At 38.6% G+C, this 20,825-nt stretch overlaps 1 protein-coding gene across 5 annotated transcripts in view; it reads right to left on the bottom strand.

The window, feature by feature from the left end:
- Positions 1–20,825, bottom strand: part of TP53BP1 (tumor protein p53 binding protein 1) — a 100,188-nt gene that overhangs the window by 49,046 nt on the left and 30,317 nt on the right. For all 5 annotated transcript variants that reach the window (XR_004075146.2, XM_081829487.1, XM_031026367.2 and 2 more), the window contains exons 5-11: positions 15,331–15,461; positions 13,929–14,087; positions 13,449–13,578; positions 11,809–11,975; positions 9,379–9,505; positions 8,518–8,612; positions 5,141–5,349 (exon numbers count right to left, since the gene is read on the bottom strand). Coding sequence is in view for 4 of the 5 variants with exons in the window: in XM_081829487.1 (XP_081685613.1) it covers positions 5,141–5,349; positions 8,518–8,612; positions 9,379–9,505; positions 11,809–11,975; positions 13,449–13,578; positions 13,929–14,087; positions 15,331–15,461 (1,018 nt within the window). In the remaining variant the exon portion in view is untranslated. The remainder of the gene's footprint in view (positions 1–5,140; positions 5,350–8,517; positions 8,613–9,378; positions 9,506–11,808; positions 11,976–13,448; positions 13,579–13,928; positions 14,088–15,330; positions 15,462–20,825) is intronic.

Genomic DNA, 20,825 nt, shown 5'->3' on the forward strand with positions numbered 1-20,825 from the left:
ATATGTCCACACAAAATCTTGTCCATGAATGTACACAGTAGCATGATTCACAATAAGCAAAAATGGGAAACAACCCAAATGTCCATCAACTGATGAATGAATAAAATGTACTATATACATAGAATGTAATAGTAGTATCAGAATAAAAAGGAATGGAAAAAAAAAGGGAATGGAGTTCCGATACATGCCACAACATGAAAAAAACGTGAAAACATGCTAATTTTAAAGAAACCAACCACAAAAGACTACATGTTGTAGAATTCCACTTATGAAATGTCCAGAACAGGCAAATCTAGAGAGACATAGAATAAATTAGTGGTTAGCTAGGGCTGGGGATGGGGGAAATAGGAGTGACTGCTAATGGGGATAGGGTCTTTTGGAGGGAAGAGGAGAGATGAAAACGTCCTAAAATTAGACTGTGGCGACACAATTCTGTGAATATACTAAAAGCCATTGGATTATACACTTTAAAAAATGGTGAGGGGCGCCTGGGTGGCTCAGTCAGTTAAGCATTTGACTTCAGCTCAGGTCTTTATGGGTCCTGGGACTGAGCCCTGCATCAGGCTCCCTGCTCAGCAGGGAGTCTGCTTCTGCTTCTCCCTCTGCCCCTCCTGATTTATAATCTTTTTTTTTAAATTTTTTAATTAAAATTAAAGCTCTTTTGCTGTCAAATAAATAAAATCTTAAAAAAAAAATTTAAAAGAGAAATGTAAAGTAGGAGACAAAATAAGAAAACTACAGGACAATTCTAGGAGTTTCAACATTACAAAAATGGGTATTTTAGTAAAGGAAATTTTTAAAAAAGAATGAAGGGGAAGAAATTAAACAAATCTCCCTGAACTGAGGGGACCTGAATTTCTAGATTAAGAGGGTTTAACAACTGCCCTAAATACAATGAAAATAAACCTGTGCCATGCGTTTGGCAATTTCAGAACACTAGCGACAAAGAGTAAATCCTACAAGATTTCAGTAAGGAGAAAAACAGCTTACATATTAAAGATCAAAATCAGACTGGCTGCACACTTCTCAATAGCAACACTGCAAATTTGAAAACAGTGGAAAAATGCCTTCAAAAATTAAAAGGAGTTATTTCCAACCTAGAATTCTATACTTCTACAAACTATGAGTCAACAATGAGAGTAGAAGGGCACCTGGGTGGCTCAGTCAGTTAAGTGTCTGACTTCAGCTCAGGTCGTGATCAGGGTCCTGGGATTGAGCCCTGCATCAGGCTCCCCACTCAGCGCGGAGTCTGCTTGTGTGCTCTCTCTCAAATAAATAAATAAAATCTTTAAAAAAAAGAATGAGAATAGAGAGTATGCTACTAAAGAGTATGTCCTCCACTAAAATGAGTAAACCAAAGCAAGACATGGAGCTCAAAAAGAATCCAACGCGAAGACAGTAAGGACAACCTCCTAGGATTGGGGTGAAAAGGAGGTGAATAATGCACTAGGCATAGAAGAAAACAGTAAAGATTAGAAATCAGGAGGGGTGCCTGAGTGGCTTAGTCGGTTAAGTGTCTGCCTCCAGCTCAGGTCATGATCTCAGGGTCCTGGGATCAAGCCCCACATCGGGCTCCCTGCTTGGCGGGAAGTCTGCTTCTCTCTCTCCCTCTGTGCTCCCTTTCTCTCTCTCTTAAATAAATAAATAAAATCTAAAAAAAAAAATTTTTTTAAAGAAATTATAAATCAGGAGTCTCGAAAAGAGGTTTCTCCAGAGATGAAGTTTGAGGCCCCCAAACATCTTGAAAAGAGATTTTGGCAATTGGTGGAGAGCCTAAGGTTGATGAAATGAGAAATTTGTAGAAAACTAAACAAATGAAAAAGACTATATTATCAATTCCAGAGAAAATAAGAAATTATGCAAACATAAAAAATAATAATATTCCACAGATTCTGCTCTGAATAGTGTTTATAATAACAGCATTCATAATAATGTAAATTCGATAATGATTTAAACAAAATTATGATATAAGTATACTGGAAAGATGGGGAAATAGCTAAAAAAAAATTTTCGGGGGGCCAGGCAGGGGCAGAGGGAGAGGGAGAGAATCTTAAGCTGGATGTGGAGACTGACACTGGGCTCCTAACCCTGAGATCTCATAACCCTGAGATCATGACCTGAGTCAAAATCAAGTCAGACACTTAACCGACTGAGCCACCCAGGCACCCCTAAAAACTTTTTTAAAGAATGCATGAGGGACATCTGGGTGGCTCAGACAGTTAAGCATCTGCCTTTGGCTCAGGTTGTGATCCCAGGGATCTTGTCATCCTGGGATGGAGTCCCATATCAGGCTCCCTGCTCAGCGGGAAGCCTGCTTCTCCCTCTCCCTCTGCCTGCTGCTCCCCCTGCTTGTGCTCGCGCATTCTCTCTCTCTGACAAATAAATAAAAGCTTTAAAAAAAATAAAAAATAAAAATAGAAATAATGTATAAAAATAAAATCATGATATACAGAGTTATGGAGATAAATAACACAAGAAAAAGCTTAAGGAACTGAAAGTGGTTGTCTCTGGGTAGGGGTGAGGAGAGATCTTGTTTTAACCATCTGACTTCTTTTTTGGCTTTTATAAGTGCTTATTAAGTAAAAACAAAGCCTTGGGTGCCTGGGTGGCTCAGTCGTTAAGCGTCTGCCTTCGGCTCAGGTCATGATCCCAGGGTCCTGGGATCGAGCCCCACATCGGGCTCCCTGCTGGGCGGGAGGCCTGCTTCTCCCTCTCCCACTCCCCCTGCTTATGTTCCCTCTCTCACTGTGTCTCTCTCTGTCAAATAAATAAATAAAATCTTAAAAAAAAAAAAAGTAAAAACAAAGCCTTAACATAAAAACTGTTAGGGTATTCTTGAGAGAATTGTAAAGGTACTTGAGTTTTTTTTTTTTTTTTTTTTAGGAGACATGGACCACACTGTACTGACTGAGGCATCTTAAAATATAAATCCAAAGAAATCTAAGTCATCTTAGGTTCGAAGGACCTCTGAACTATGTTCAACATCACTCATTTGTCTCAAATTTTCATTGCTGGTTTTAAAGATGCCTCTGAAGGTCGTTGGTAAATGCTGAAGGTGAAGCAATTTCTTCAACAGTGCCTTGTTCTTCAAAAACTCAGTTATCCCTTTGTGGCCAGGCTTCACTTCTCCTGGTAGGGATACCTTTGCAAAGACATACATTTCCATATAAGTCCTGTTTGGTCACTGATAAACATCTGTAACTTGTCTCCTCCATATCAGGTACCTTTTTTAGAAAATTCTTCTAACTGCTCTTGATCAAATCTTATAGCTCATCCCTAAATTCTGACGATTCTTTAAAACTATATATGTTCACATACAACTTTCACAGAAAAACAAAAACTAAAAGATGTATGGTGGTTGAACACTGGACTTCACCTCTAGGTAACCATGTCTTCACTCTTTCACTACCAGCAAAGCTAACCATTCTGGAGTATTTACACATGCAAAGCACTAATCTAGGCAGTTGGTATATAATAACTCATGTAACCTTCACAACTACCCTATGAAGTAGGTAGTATCCATATTCCCATTTGATTTCATGAGGAAACTGAGGCTCACTTTCAACTGGTCACAACAGCAGTAATTGCAGAGCCAGGACTAAGTCTAGGAAGTTCTGACTCCAGAGTCGTTCTTAAGCACTCTACCAAATCACTTCTAATGACTGGCATAAAACACACAAGTTTTAAAAATTCCAGAAAGCAATTAAACTTCTTTATTTTTTAAGATTTTATTTATTTGAAAGAGAAAGTGAGTAAAAGAGAGAGAGAGAGCACAGAGGGAAACAGAGAAGAAGGCTCCCCACTGAGCAGGGAGCCCGATGCGGGGCTCGATCCCAGGACCCTGGGATCATGATCTGAGCCAAAGGCAGACACTTAACCAACTAAGCCACCCAGGCACCCCGCAATTATACTCTTCTTCCTACTGTTTCCTCTACACTAAATTTATAGTATATTTCACTACTGTTCATTTTTAAATATAAATTTTCGGTACAATACCCGCAAATTGAAAGGCATGAAAGTTCTCCCAGTAACACTAAAATAATCCCCCCAATTACAGTCTTATAAGAAGAGGCACTGGGCGCCTAGGTGGCTCAGTTGGTTGAGCGACTGCCTTCAGCTCAGGTCATGATCCTGGAGTCCCAGGATCGAGTCCCACATTGGGCTCCCCTCAGTGGGGGAGTCTGCTTCTCCCTCTGACCCTCTCCCCTCTCATGCTCTCTCTCACTCTCTCTCTCTCTCAAATAAATAAAATCTTTAAAAAAAAAAAAAGAAGAGGCATTTATATTGAACATATAATATACTCAGATTTAGTTAAGGACCTTCAATTCACTATGAATAAAACCTGCATTCTATTTTTTTAATATTTAAACTTAGAATTACACAAAAGAGATTAGTTTTCCCTTGCTTTTAGAAGAAAACTTCTCATTTGAAAACTAAAAACCATCTTGATACCCTCCATCCAGGAGTGATTAATTAGCTTATGGTACATCCACTCAGAGAAATACTACACAAGTTTTGAAAAAGTGGTATGGGGCGCCTGGGTGGCTCAGTCAGTTAAGCATCCGACTCTTGATTTTGGCTCAGGTCACGATCTCAGGGTCGTGAGATGGAGCACCAAACTGGGCTCCGCGCTTTGTGAAGTCTGATTCTCTCCCTCTCCCTGTGCCTTTGCCCATGCACACACACTCTCTTTCTCTCAAATAAATCCTAACAAAAGAAAAAGGAAGAAGTAGTATGAAGACTCTGTAACACTGAAAAATCATTATTACGCAATGTTACCTGGAAAAAGAAGATTAAAGTTATATGTTCACTATAAACAACTTCATTTAAAAAAAAAAGTAGGCATGTGGAAAGACAAAAATGATAGTAGTTATGTTACAGTAGAATTGATTAACACTCCCTTAAATTTGCACTAACATTTTCAAAAAGCTAAAGATATAATACAAAATTTAAACATAAGTAACTCTGGAAGTGTTCTAAAACTAGACTATGACGACAGCTGCACAACTCTGTAAATGTACTAAGTATCATTAAATTACACATTTAAAATGGGTGAATTTTATGATTTATAAATTATACCTCAAAGATTGTTTAAGAAAAACAAACAAACATTAGGAGGAAAACACTCTACAATACTCACATGAGAAAACTCAGGCTGTGATGGGATAGGAAGTGACCCAGGAGTAAAGACTGGCGTGCTCTGAGATACTGGTGTTGACGCTTGTGGGGATAGAGTGGACTCAGGTGGGAGAGGGGGGTTTTCTACCTCCACTGATTCTTCATCCTGGAGTTTCTTCTCAAAAGACTCTCCTTTTCCTTCTGATAACACTGACATGTCCATTGGCTCATCTGGTTTAAAACAGGAAAAACAAATGGAGAAATAAGCACTCATCAATATCACTCATGTTCCAATAACACTAGTAACAATTATATTATAGAAATTTCCATTCCTAAAAAAATTGTGATTTAATTTTCAGAAAAGCAGATACATTAACAGTAGATTGAATCACAGAAATCTAGTAATACTTTCTTCCCCTGGGAGGATGAAGGTCCACACTCCCAAAATCCTCAGATATAGATGAAAATGGAGTTCATCTGGGGATATCCACTCATCCACATGGAACATTAAATTAACTCAGCTCCTCTGAACCCCTTTTCCCTACTATAACTCAGTCTTTCATATTTGGCATAGGAATATCCAGATTAATGTCATCTAATTAACCATTGTATATTCTGCCACAGGCCTGAAAAGCAGAACTTGTTCACCACTCCAATATCTACTTATGAACTCATTATATTTGCATTAACAACTGCTAAGCACAGAGAGATGAATGCCAGGACAAATACAGAAGGAAAAAAATCTATCAATGCCAATCAGCAGTGATTTATCAAAGAACGAAGTACCAAGCCACCAATCAGGAAACAAATTGCCCAGGGGGAAAGTATACGTGCGTGAGTGCGCGCGCACACACACACACCCCCACCCACCCACCCACCACCACCACCACCACCTCCCCACTTCTTTCCCAAAATATACTACCCACCTGTAGGCTAACAGGCTCTTTCACAGAACCCATCTAGCTAGCTGGGTATCTACCCAACAGCTATTCAACAACTCTCTTCCCCCTATTTTACAACTTGACCCCAAACAGGCTTCCCTCTAGACCACTCTCACAAATTATCTATGCCACTACGTTTTTCACTGCAATAGACACTCATTGTACTGGCTATACCTCACCTCAATACCTACGTCTGCTGCTTTGCTCGACTTCAACCTCACATTCCAGTCTAATGCTAGGTTGCAAATCTGGTGCTATAGGTCTTTAGTATGCTACTACAGCTGTGTTAAGTATTTTCATTAGACCTTTTGAGCTCTCTCACCATGACAAAGCACTTATTAAAGACCTATTGTTCTAAGCACTACATATAAAAAGGCTTTAGATTAATAATTTTAGAAAGAAAAGGAAGGAAGCAAGCAAATAGAGACACATAATCAGGCACATATTAAGCAAATACATTAAATTTAAAATACAACTGACAGGAGAAAATACAATGTTACATTAAAAAAAAAACACTGAATCATATACATACCATAATCCCAAGTGTGTAAAATACTTCTTTATGCACAGAAAACACTTTGAAAGGAAATATATCCTAATACTAATCACAGCTGGATTGCGATATCCACATGATTTTTATTTTCTTATTACTTTCCTATATGCTTTCCAATCTTTCTACAGTGAGAATTATTTTACAATCAGGGAGAAAGTATATTTAATGTAATCATTTTTATGTATCTTCAATGTTCACACTATGAATAGAAGAAATGATTTTAAGTATAAATCAAACTTAACTTGTATTAGGATTATTTTGTAGAATGGATTCACCTTTATTTTTTACTAAAGACATCATTAATCATGTTATACTTAAAATTATACTAGTTCATTTGGATACCTACAACTGATTTCAAGACAGCCAGACACAAACTTAGTGGCAAAAGAAAGATTAAATTTTGTCACGGGTAAACTGCACCTGAAAAACAGTTAAACATATTTCTATATTTACATCACTCGAGAGACAGCAGGGTATCATAGGAGGAAGGTAAACGACAGATAAGACCACAGGCTCTGGAGGCAGCTGCCTGAGTTCAAATCCTACCTCTATGACTTACTAATTATGAATTCTGTGATTCTGTTTCTTCATCTGTAAAATGGAGATAAAAGTAACACCTACTTCTTAGGTGTTGTGAGGGTTCAATGAAAAATGAAAAAACAAAACAAAACAAAGAAAAGCACCTAGGACCAAAGAGAAGTAAACAAAACAGTGCCTGGCATACACTAAGTGCTCAATAAATACTAGCTATTATAGCATTACTGGTAAGTAAAAGAATGAAAAACAGAAAATCATGAAATTTATTAGAAAAGGTTTCATGTAAAAGTAGTAGGAACTTTAAATCTTCAAAAAAAAAAAAAGGGGTGGGGACACCTGGGTGGCTCAGTCAGTTAAGCGTCTGCCTTTGGCTCACGTCATGATCCCGGGGTCCTGGGATCGAGTCCTATATTGGGCTCCTTGCTCCGCAGGGAGCCTGCTTCTCCCTCTGCCTGCCACTCCCCCTACTTGTGCTCTCTCTCTCTGACAAATAAATAAAATTCTTAAGAAAAAAGAAAAAAGTAGTAGGAACTTAAAAAATATCTTGAGTGACTGAGGCACCTGGGTGGCTCAGTCAGATAAACGTCCAACTTTCGATTTCGGCTCAGGTCATGATCTCAGAGTCATGAGATTGAGCCCCGTGTCAGGCTCTGCACTGGGCGGGAGGCTGCTTCAGATTCTTTCTCTCCCTCTCTCTCTGCCCCTCCCCCTGTGCCTGTGCACTCTCCCTCTCTAAAATAAATAAATCCTTTAAAAAAAAGGAATATCCTGAGTGACTGGATATGAGACTAGGACAGAGTAAAAGAGGTTTAGATAGTGAGATAAATTAAGTTAAAAAGGAATTCTTTCTTGTGAATAAAGGAATATAAAGTCACTAGGTCCTCAAAGGAAATGTGAATGAAGTCAAAAGTTCTACCACCTACTCTTAGCCACTCCTTGGCTGAAACTGCTTTGATGATAGCAAAAGTAACCTTTAAAGAGCAAAAGAAACAATTTTTGGTTCCCTTTCACCAGAAACACGTCAACATGTTGCTGCAAACTACTGGGCTATTAGTAATAAACCCAGTTCTTCACTAATATACTGCTATAATATACTACTTTGAGTTTAACCTTAAAAGCACAAAAATTTTGCCTTAAGTATCTTTTTAACAATTAAATCAACAATACAGAATTGTCGTAAGAATCAGTGCTAGAAAAGCAGGGCATTAAGGAGAGCACTTTACACTAGACCACATCCCTGAAGGTGAGTCAGACATGAGTCCTACTGAATAGTGTCATGGTGTTCAAACAAAGAAAGAAACAGTACGTTTTGCAAGGCAAAAGTGCTCCTCCTCTTCTGAGATCAACAAACAGATCAAGAGAGCTCACCTTTTCTCCCTTCTTGCTCTGTGGGACTGCTAGGAACGATAAAAGGGGTAGATCGGAAAGCATCAGGGGAAGGAGCAACAAGATCGGAGGAATTCCTTTATATAAAGAGAGAATTCACAGGTTATTTTACCACAGCCACAGTTTTGCATGTGTTTTTTAATTTTAATAGCAAAACTATCTAAGTCATTCAGACAAATCTTATTAGCAATCTCTCAAACAGCTACCAGAGGTTGGTGGAAGAATCATGAATAATACTTAAACAACTATTTCTCATACCAGACACTTCCAAAATCAGAATTAAAAAAAAAAACAAACCCATATGATTATAAGAGAAGTAAACAATCAGACAAAAGAACATCATGATTACAAAGAGAAAGTGCTAAAAAATAAATTCATCTGCAGAACTGAGATTAAAAATATTAACACCATTTTTTGCCTGATTAGAAAGATCATGCACATTTTTATTTTAAAAAAAAAAAAGCAAACTTCTTTGCCATAACACAGAAATAAAGAACTCTTAACTACTGTCAACTCTAGTATAACCTATTCTCCACCCCTATGCTGCTAAATGGAAAGAACTGCTGGTCAAATGGAGAAGCAGAATACTCATTTTGGATGTATAAGAGAACATAACTGGGCAGTTTCTTCCTAGTGAAACCTATGGGCTACTATTATAAAACCTTGAAACAGGAGAGCAGAGCTACCTCCCTTCAATAGGTCCACTAAGTTCTTAACCCAAAAATTCTAAAGCCTAGACTTCGTCTTTTGATTTTAAGAAGAATTCTGAACTAGTAGACGATTTTAGCTCTTTCAACCTTAGCCTAAGACCCTCCTTGGTAGAGCTATTTTAGGCTTACTTACGTGGAAAGACTCTCCTGAGCAAGGGACCTCTGACCAGATAGCTGCAGGAGGTGTAGAGTGGTGGCAGGTGTGGAAACCAGAGAACATCCACCTTCTTCCCTTGAAGGAGTAGAGCAACCATCAGAAGCTATTTTTCAAAAAGAGAGAGAGAGAGAAATTCTAGTTGCATTTGCTTCTCAGATTGACATTACTGAGTTGTGTTAAAAAAGAAAGAAGGAAGGAAAGGAAAAGAAAGGGAAAGGAAAAGGAAAGAAAGCAAGCAAGCCACTGAGTACAGCAAAAAGAATAATATCCACGTTTCCAACCATGTTCCAAGAGGGCAGAAATTGTTTTCTAATTGTAGTAGAGTCAATGGAATGCATGCTAACACAAATCCTGAGTGACCATTCAATGCCGCCCTCCCTACTGAATTATGGGTTTGTTTGGTTTTTTTTTTAAGATTTTATTCATTTACTAGAAAGAGTAAGAAGGATAAGGGAAATTAGTTGGAACTGGGGGTAAGTTCAAAGAAACTGTAAGAACTATATTCTTAGCAGACTTGCAATAAAAATATCATCACAGGAAAAAAAAGATTTTATTCATTTGAGAGAGAAAGAGAGAGCACGTGCATAAGCTGAGGGGAGGGGCAGAGGGAGAGGGACAAGCAGATTCTGTGCTGAGCATACAGCAACAGACAGTAAACACAGGGCTCAATCCCAGGACCCCAGGATCATGACCTGAGTCAAAGGCATATGCTTAACCGACTGAGCCACCCAGGCACCCTAAATTATGGGTTTCTTTTATATAGAATTGACAAAAAGGATTCCTCAGTCTTTTTTTTTTTTTTTTAAGATTTTATTTATTTGAGAGAGTGAGCAAGAGAGTACAGGAGCAGGGGCAGAGGGAGAAGGAGAAGCAGACTCCCTTGCTGAGCAGTGAGCCTGATGTGGGACTCGATCCCAGGACTCTAGGATCATGACTTGAGCTGAAGGCAGGTGCTTAACCAACTGAGCCACCCAGGCGCCCCTCCTTAGTCCTTTCTATCATGATCAAAGCTTGGGAGGAAAAAGGCAGACTCCTAGTACCTCTGCTTGGCTGCGCTTCTTTCTTGTGAAGCTTCTATTATAAAACAGTGAGCCTTTTATTCCAAGTAAAGCTCATGCCATGATGCAGTAGGGAGAAGTCAAAACAATGCATGTAACACCTGATGATACAGGGATGCCTGGGTGGCTCATTCAGTTAAGCGTCTGCCTTTGGCTCAGGTCATGATCCCAGGGTCCTGGGATGGAGTCCCACATCAGGATCTTTGCTCAGCGGGGAGCCTGCTTCTCCCTCTGCCTGCCGCTCCCCCTGCTTGTGCTCTCTCTCTCTGACAAATAAATAAAATCTTAAAAAAAAAAAAAAAACCTGATGATATGAATCCAGCAATTTTCAAGATTAGAGCCTGAGCCTCCTCAGAGGAAACAGAAAATACTAATGCATTAGTAAAAAGATATATGAGCAGCCATTACTGATTTATATCATGAAGAATCTCCTGTTAAGTCCTTTTTCCTCAGCAACAGATGGGAGTATCAGCTGAATCCCAAGTATACAGGAATTTCTCGGGGCGCCTGATAGGCTCAGGTCATGATCTCAGGGTCCTGGGATCAGGGCCACCTTGGGCTCCCTGCTCAGCAAGGGAAGGGGGGTGTCTGCTACTCCCCCTCCCTTTCTTCCTTCCCCCCCACCCCCAGCTCATGTGTGCGCACATGCACTCTCTTTCTAATAAATAAAATCTTTTTAAAAAATAAAATAAAATAAAAGGAATTTCTTAAGTACAACCTTATAGCTTTAGTGAGAGACCAAAAAAGTTTTCCTGGTGACCCTTTGAATGTCTTGCACCTATTCACAGCACAGTAAAGGAATATAACCTTCTCTTCTTCCCTCCTTATAACCAACACATATTTTGCTGGTTGTTACCGAAGCTCTCTGGCTCTGTCAGGTTTCAGAATGAAGGAGTGGTGGAGGTTAACAAAATGTGAAACAAAAACCATTCCAGTCTTCTAAGTTTTATGTTCTTCCTGCTAGGCCATAACTTCCTATTTCTGATTGATGAGTAGGTAGACTGTTGTCCAGGTGATTATGAAAACTTATACTTAATTATCATGATATTTAAGATCTGAAGATCTATGATGACAGAAATAGCTAATCTGTCCATAATATTAAATTTACTATATTATTATTCCTCAATACCTCCATCTACAACAGAGAGAAAACTATGTTAAAATGTTAAACAGCAATCATTCCCAAAAAGCCCTTCTCATTAATCAGCTAGAAACATATTTTCCTTCCATATTACAAACAAGTCTACATCCACATAAAGTGCCTTTAACTTAAATAGTAGCCTCCGAACAGAAATAAAGTTTAGATCTTTGGAGAAGAGGAGCTACAGCAACTAATTACTCTTTGTACCTGTTTTATTGCTCTGGTCAAACATGTCTTCCTGAGTTGACAAAACCTCAGGCTCTGGTGACTTCTGAATCTTCAGGCCACCTTGCAAAAGTTCTTGAGCAGTTATTCGTTCATTTGTTTCCACAGCAGTAAGAGACACTTTGGGACTAGAAGGCATATCCTCTGACCTAGGAAATTCAAATCACCAGGAGAAAAAGTTGCTATGTTCACATGCTTTCACCTTTGAATTAAGAAGCTTTTTCTGTTTTGTGTTTTCCTTTAATAATTTCAAAACTTCCAGTGGCTCTAGTTTACATAAATATTTGCTGGAAGTGAAATAAGCTACTTTTTATGATATAAAGTCCTCAGCCCATTTCAAAGCCTGTCTCTCACACAGCAATATTTCTTTTCAACTTTGCTCACTGCTGGGCAGCATGCTGTCCAAGATTTCTGATGAGGGATTTAAGGATTTGTGTTACATATACTGTTATCTAGGCGAGCATGAAGGATTCTGATCCAGACCACAACACTGCCAGTCCTAATGAGGACCTTCCACAAAGGACAGCTTGAGTGTGAATTATCCCCCGTGCTACTGCCACACACTTTACCTACTGCTGGCCTTGTCCATCTGATCTGTTCAGCCTAAGCCCCAAACCAAGAATCCTTCATACTAATACCACTCTTACATGTAAGACTCTCAATGCTGGCCCCATTCCAGAGACTTGGGAGATTCACCTACTAAAGGGATAGCATAACTAGCTACAGAGCAACTTCCTAAAGAAAAGCCTAAAAAGTTGGCCCAAGTTAGGCTGAGTGTTTTGCATTAGAAAGACAACTTCTCTTGATATTCAACCTTGTTAAGGACCCCATTCCTCATCTTTCCTACTGAAGGAAATTACAAAACAATACTGAATATTTATTCATCACCTCCCCCAAACTGGAAGCATCCCACTTTTCCTCTGCCATATTGAGCTGCTGACCAGAGGACATGCAGTTTAGGACAGAACAATCACCACAGGCAGAGCAAAGGGATAGGCCTAATTCCTACCACGTTAAGGCCAAGAGGACTTGGGAAAAGAATACCTCTTTACAGCTATACCAGAAACTTTCAGATGCAGGATACCTGAGGACCCAAAGCAATCTGGGTGCTCCTCAAATATAGTAAAAGATTTTCAAATATAATATCCATGTGACTTCTCATAACACTAAAGAGGGTAGAAGTCCTCCCACAGAGCACTGCCTCTGTAGACAAAGATCAGAGAGGAGTGACAAGCAAAGATTAAGGAGTCATGCTTATAGGGGCACCTGGCTGGCTCAATTGGTGGAGCATGTGACTCTTGATCTTGGGGTTGTGAGTTCGAGCCCCACATGCTGGGTGTAGAGATTATTTAAAAATAAAAATCTTTTAAAAAAATTTAAAAAGAAGAGTCATGCTCTTTAGTTACAGCAGCAATAAAATGGCTTTGTAATATACGTAAAGATGAGATGAGGACACAGTAAGAATTTGTAAATAATGTTTCCACTGGACCAGAAATATGCACATTACGATGGGGGGGAAGGGGAGTCAACAATTTCTAATTATGTTTCCACCTAGTCAAGTAAAACAAGTATGATCCTAAAGCAGAAACTCAAGAATACTTTCTAGAAAGAGCAGGGTTTACCTTGCAGGCGGTGGGTTTTGCTCTTCTACCACATGCACATCCTTACTGGGCTGTGCTGCCACAGGGACATCCTTGCTGGGCTGTTCTGCTGTGGAGATATCTTCATTGGACTGTTCTTCATGTTTAATTCCTTGAAATTTTAAAAGATAGGAAGGAGACATTTAATTTTTCAAAGTACTAGAAGCAGTCCCAAATGTTTTTTTAAAGGTAAAGATTTTAATAAAGAGAGAATCCAATTTGAAAATATACACAGGCATCATTCCAAAAAAGGAAAATACTCAGTAATGCACTTACAAAAACCCTTCATCTGCAAGCCATCAACTGACAAGTATTTGCCAGACAACTTGGCAACCTTACAATATTAACTTAGATTATATTAACTTAGTAACTATAAAATGTATCAAAAAAAAAACAACTAGCTCTAGCTTGGGAGGAAAATGCTTATAAACAATTCCAAATGCCAAAAAAAATGTTTCATACCAATATTAGCATCCACATCAGACAGCCTAGTATAACTAGAGTTGGTGGTTACTGACAATAGAGGCTCTTTATCTACTTCATATGGCACAGTATGCTCTTCAACATCCTGGCTCTGGGACAGTTCCAGAACTCCAAAGCCCAACTGTGATGAGGCAGAATCTAGAAACAAAACCCCAAGAAATTAAGCAGCATCCCACAATATTATGTACTGTGTAAGGTGCTGTTCCTTAGCAAAAAAAAAGTCATTTTAAGTCGTCCACACCAGGGCCCTGCCCCAAAGTTTTTCAAAATAAAATTAAGAATAAAGGAACTAAAAGTGGGGGTGCCTGGGTGGCTCAGTGGGTTAAGCATCCACCTCTTGATTTCGGTTCAGGTCATGATTTCAGGGTCATGAGATCAAGCCCAGCAGTGTCAGGCTCCGTGCTCAGCTGGGAGTTGGCTTGAAATTCTCTCCCTCTGCCCCTCCCCCGGCCTGCGCTCACTCGCATTCTCTCTCTTTAAAATAAATAAATCTTTAAAAAAGAACACAAAACAAACAAAGAATAAAGGCACTAAAAGTGAAGAGGAAAAATATGTAATGAAGCAAAAAATTACATACTATAAAACCTGGCACCTGGGTGGCTCAGTTGGTTAAGCGACTGCCTTCGGCTTGGGTCATGATCCTCGAGTCCCAGGATCTAATCTAGTCCCGCATCGGGCTCCCTGCTCAGCGGGGAGTCTCCTTCTCCCTCTGACCCTCCCCCCTCTCATGCTTTCTCTCTCTCTCTCCTTATCTCTCTCAAATAAATAAAATCTTAAAAAAAAAACACACACACAAAAAACAAAAAACCTTAGGAGCACCTAACACATAGGTAGAATAGGTCTACTTTCTGAAGATACACATAAACTATACCCATACACACAGCAATTCAGATCGTACTTCCACACACAAAGCATACATCCCCAAAATATTTGAAAAACAAATGTAACAAGAAGAGTCAATATGCCAAAAGGGGGCTATCCAATGAGCATCAAATTCCTGAACATCAAATTAGGTGGAGTATCTTAGACAACTGCAAATTTCTTAATGACTATTCTCAATTTAATGATGAGAAATCTAGAACCCCATAAAGAGAGATTTATTTTTTAAGATTTTATTCATTTATTTGAGAGGGTGAGAGAGCGAGCAAAAAGGAGCAGGGGGAGGGGCAGAGGGCAAGGGAGAAGCAGACTCCCCACAGACCAGGGAGCCCAATGTGGGGCTCGATCCCAGCATTCTGGGATCATGACCTGAGCCGAAGGCAGACGTTCAGCAAACCGAACCACCCAGGCGCCCCACCGATAAAGAGAAATTTAGGTATCTACACGCTTGTGTTAAAGGGACTTACAACAATCTACTATCCAGAAAAAGGCATAAAGCTACCTTCAGCACCAAGGGAGTGTGTGATGGTATCATCTCTAGTATCTTCTTCCTTTTCCTCCTCCTTCTCTTCCACGTCTTCTTCCTTTTCTTCCCCCACAGGAGGAGCAGATTCCACTGAAATTCCCAAAACACTAAACGGCAGAAAGACACAATCATGTGTTCCCAGATAGGTTCAGACACTTCACTCAAAGCACCTTTAGAAATTTATTGTGACACCCTACACACCAACATCCTAAGCAAATTTGAAAAAAGTAAAAAACGTGGCCCCCATTAGTGCTTCTTTCTACAGAAAGTACCCGATAGCAACTCAAAAAACACTGTGCAGAATTAAATAGCAAATACTTAACAGAAGAAAGGAACAAACATACTTGGAATTTTACCTTTCTCTGAAAAAATATAAGCAGGGAGAGAAAAATCTTACCCTCAAGAGAATTACTGACAAGTGACATAAGATATGCATTAGATGCGCACTGAAGGGCCTCAAAAATGACATCAACTGAACCAGACACACTTCACAAAAATATTTTAGTAAAAAAATCTTAGAGTACATATATAGAATCAGACTGTCTGAATAACATTCTGGTAAGAGGCCCGTATATTTAAAGGAAGTTATATACGCAAACAATGAATCATGGGACACTATATCAAAAACTAACGATGTAATGTATGGTGATTAACATAACATAATAAAATAAAATTTAAAAAAAAATAAAGGAAGTTAACATTACAGGTCAAAAAATATTATAAACAAAAGTAAAAGACAACGATTAGGAAAAAATAGTGCAACAAATATAACAGAAGAACAGTGTCCACAGAATATAAGGAATTCATATGAAGAACCCTAAGACATCAATGAGCAGACAACTCATAAAAAAAGAAATACAAGTATCTTTAAACATGTAAAAAAACAGAAACCAGTTGTTGCCCATCAAATTAGAAAAAAAAAAAATTGTAAATACTGTACTACTATTCAGTGTTGCCCAAATCTGAGGTGAGATAAGCATTATCATATACTATTTATGACACTAAACCAGTTTGCTATAAACTAAAAGAACCCTTCTGGAGAACAATTTGGAAAGGTATTTCTAAAAAAAAAAGCTCTAAAAAATGTTTATAACCCAATAATTTCAAGAAATAATTTGAAATGTGGAAAGATCCTTGTACAAACTTGTTTCTAATGTTTACTGTGATTAAGAAATACCTATAAGGCCAGCACTAGGGAAATAAATAACTTACTAATCCATAAAATTATATATTATGCAGTTATTAAAAATGTTTGAAAAAACCAAATACAATGTGTAAAAAACCTGGACTGGATCCTGGATAACTAAATAGATAAATAAATATATTGAGACAATGTTTATTATAAAATATATTTTGACATCTGATACAACTGAAAATGTGAATAGGAACTATTTTACTAGGTATTTTGCAATTAGTATTTTCTTACGTGTGATATTGGTATTATGATTATATAAGATAATGTATTATTCCTAGGAGATGAATGCTAAAGTATTTAAGGGTAACTATGATGTCTGCAACTTATTTCAAACAATCCAGCCCCCCAAAATGTGTATTTTACATACATACATTTATATATGTGTGTATACACATACACAGAGAGAACAAATGTGTAATATCCTTTCATCTTTTCTGTGGGTTTAAACTTTTAAAATAAAAAACTTGGGGAAAATTTTATTAAAGAGTTTTAACTGTCACAGGAAAAATTCCATGTTATTAAGCAAAAAGGTCAGCAAACACTTTTACTTTACACATGTCAACTATGTGCATATCAAGTACACACACAAAAGAGGGAAAATATGCCAAAATGTTTACAGCAATTAGCCTCTGGGTGGCAGAATTACAGGTAACATTTTTCGATTCCTTGAAACTGTCTACACATTTAATGTTTCATACAAAGACTACTAAGCATAACTATAATGAGCATAAAGAGGTAAAAACATAAATTTGCAAAGCTGGGGTACATCATCCAAGGAAAAGGGACTAAGTAAAGATTTTCACAAAAATAAAATAGAACATTACCTATAACCAGGAAGACCAGTTACATAACCTTGGGAAATATAGGGAAAGAAAGTCCAAGAGCAAACATGACAAAATGTAGAAGAGCAATGAAAGACAACACAAACCACATACTTTGGCTCTTCCTCAGTCTCTTTTGGTGGTTTTGTTTCATGTCCCTCCCTGACCTCTAAATGTTGGTAGGCTCAGTGAGTCCTTGGAGCTCTTCTCCACCTTTACTCACCTCCTTAATGATCTTATCCAGACTCAGCTTTGAATATCATCCACATACTTATGACTCTGCAATTTAAACCTCCAGTTAGACCTTCCCCCTGAGTTCCATCCAGATTTGCCAACAATTGCCTCAAACTCTCCAATGAAAAGGCAGCTCAACCTCAATACATCTAAACCTGACCTTCTCTTGTACTCCTGTTCATCTCCTCTAGCAGCAACTCCATTCTTCCAGTGCTGAAACCAAAAATGTGGTATCATTGTTACCTCCCTTTCCCTCATACTCCATATCCAATCAAAAAACCCAGAATCTCACCAATCCTGATCCACTTCTACTTTGGTCTAGCCAAAGGCATATGTTGCCTAAATTATTTCAGAGGGCGCCTGGGTGGCACAGCTGGTCGAGCGTCTGACTCTTGGTTTCGGCTCAGGTCATGATCACAGGGTCACAGGGTCAAGCCCCGCTCCAGGCTCCAAGTTCAGTGCAGAGTCTGCTTGGGGTTCTCTCTCCCTCTCCCCCTCCCACTCGTGTGCATGCACACTCTCACTCTCTCTAAAATAAATAAATCTTTTAAAATAAATAAATACGAGGCGCCTGGGTGGCTCAGTCGTTAAGCGTCTGCCTTCAGCTCAGGTCATGATCCCAGGGTCCTGGGATCGAGCCCCGCATTGGGCTCCCTGCTCGGCGGGAAGCCTGCTTCTCCCTCTCCCACTCCCCCTGCTTGTGTTCCCTCTCTCGCTGTGTCTCTCTCTGTCAAATAAATAAATAAAATCTTTAAAAAATAAATAAATAAATAAATAAAATAAATAAATACAGTAGTCTCCTAGTTGGTCTTCCTACCTCTACCCTTGCTCCCCCTTCAGTCTACTCTCCTCTTTAATTTTAGTTAAATGGCTACTTTTAGTTTTTATCTCCAACTTTAACAAGGCATAATCAACAAATAAAAATTATACACTCTTCAGTCTATTCTTAATCCAGCAGCCAGAGTGATCCTGTTAAAATCCTTTTTTTTTTTTTTTAAGATTTTATTTATTTATTTGAGAGAGAGAGATGAGAGACAGAGAGCATGAAAGGGAGGACGGTCACAGGGAGAAGCAGATTTCCTGCTGAGCAGGAAGCCCAATGCAGGACTCGAACCCGGGACTCCAGGATCATGACCTGAGCCGAAGGCAGTCACTTAACCAACTGAGCCACCCAGGTGCCCCAAAATCTTAAGTCAGATGATGTCATTTCTCTGTTCAAAACCCTTAAATGCCTTCCTATCTCATTAAGAGGAACAGCTGAATTCCTTACACTGTCCTGTAAGGCCTTACATATTCTGGTTCCCCCTTTACTTCTTTGACCTCTTCTCCCACTTCTCTCCATCACTCTACTCCAGCCATACTAACCTCCTTGCCATTTCTCAAATATTCCAGACACACTCCTACCTAAGGGCCTTTGCACTTGCTGTTCTCTATGCATGGACTGCACTTATCCCAGATAACAGCAGACCTCACTTAAGAACTTTTAATCAAATGTCACATCAGTGAAGCATTCCCTAAGTCGTCACCCTATCTAAACCTGGAGCTCCTCTGACATTTCCTATGCCCTTCTCTGCTGTGTTTTTCTCTTCAGCTCTTATCAGTGTCTAACATACCATTACTTATTATGTATTGCTATATCTCATACAAGAATGTAAGCTATATTAAGGTCTGATTTTTATTTTATTTTTTTTTTTTTAAGATTTTATTTATTTATTTGAGAGACAGAGAATGAGAGACAGAGAGCATGAGAGGGAGGAGGGTCAGAGGGAGAAGCAGACTCCCTGCCGAGCAGGGAGCCCGATGCGGGACTCGATCCCGGGACTCCAGGATCATGACCTGAGCCGAAGGCAGTCGCTTAACCAACTGAGCCACCCAGGCGCCCCTGATTTTTATTTCTTCTGATCCTTTTCATCTCCAAAATTCAACAGCGTTTGGTATAAAGGAAATACCCAATAAATATTTGTAGAATATTAGATGAATCTGAAAAGGCCTGAAATAAGTCAGATTACAGACAAAAAAAATATTACTGACATTAAATTTTTTCCCACTGTCTAAAACTGATGGAAAAGAAAACAAAGGTTTAAGTACATTATTTAGAAATACAAAAGTAGCCAATAAAAGAACTAAAATAATTATTATAAAAAATTGGGAGTGTTTTGAGTTAAATCTTCATCTTTCATTATGGAATTCAATTGTCTTAATTTGACAAAACAAGAAATGGCAGTATAATGGTGTTAGCTTTACAATAGCATTGAGTGCTAGGAAGATAACCTCTCAAAGAAGTTAAAACACACTTAAACGGTTGCCTCTGTGAAAGGGGACCAAGGATGGAAAAGGACCCTGCTTTTCATTATAAGCTCTTTTGCTTTTTATTTTTTTATTTTTATTTTATTTAAGTAGGCTCCACACCCAGCATGGAGCCCAACATGGGGCCTGAACTCATGACCCTGAGATTCTGAGATGGAGACCTGAGTTGAAATCAAGGTCAGACACTTAACCGACTGAGCTACCCAGATGCCCCATAAGCTCTTTTTTAAATAAATTATTTATATTACTCTGTTAAAAATATTTGACAGGTCTCATCAAGATTAAAAACCTGTTCTGTGAAAAACCCTCTGAAGAAGATGAAAAGACAAGCTATCAAGTGAGAGAAAATATTTGCAAACCACATATCCTACAAAGGGACTAATATCTAAAATATATAAAGAACTCTCAAAACACAATTTTTAAAAATCCAATTAGAAAATGGACAGAAGATATGAACAGACATTTCCTTGAAAAGGATGTACAGATGGCAAATAAGCACATGAAAAGCTGTTCAACATTATTTGCCACTAGGGAAATGCAAATTAAAATGAGATTATCACTACACACTTTTCAGAATGGCCATAATAAAAAATAGTGACAACTCCAAATACTGGTGAGAATGAAGAGAGACTGGATCCTTACACTGCTAGTTAAACCATAAAATGATACAGGCACTCTAGAAAACAGTTTGGCGGTTTCTTAAAAAAAACTAACATGCAACTGCCCACCTGGCCATTTATCCCAGATATGAAGACTTATGTTCACACAAAAACTAGCATGCAAATGTTCAAAGCAGCTTTATTTGTAATAGCCAAAAACCAGATCAACCCAGATTTCCTTCAACAGGTAAATGGTTAGACTGTGGTATATCCATACCATGGAACACTACTCAGCAATAAAAAGGAATGCAACAA

This window comes from Leptonychotes weddellii, chromosome 9 (genome assembly GCF_054177405.1).
Source record: "Leptonychotes weddellii isolate Sample4059 chromosome 9, ASM5417740v2, whole genome shotgun sequence".
In the NCBI taxonomy this organism is placed as follows: Eukaryota; Metazoa; Chordata; class Mammalia; order Carnivora; family Phocidae; genus Leptonychotes; species Leptonychotes weddellii.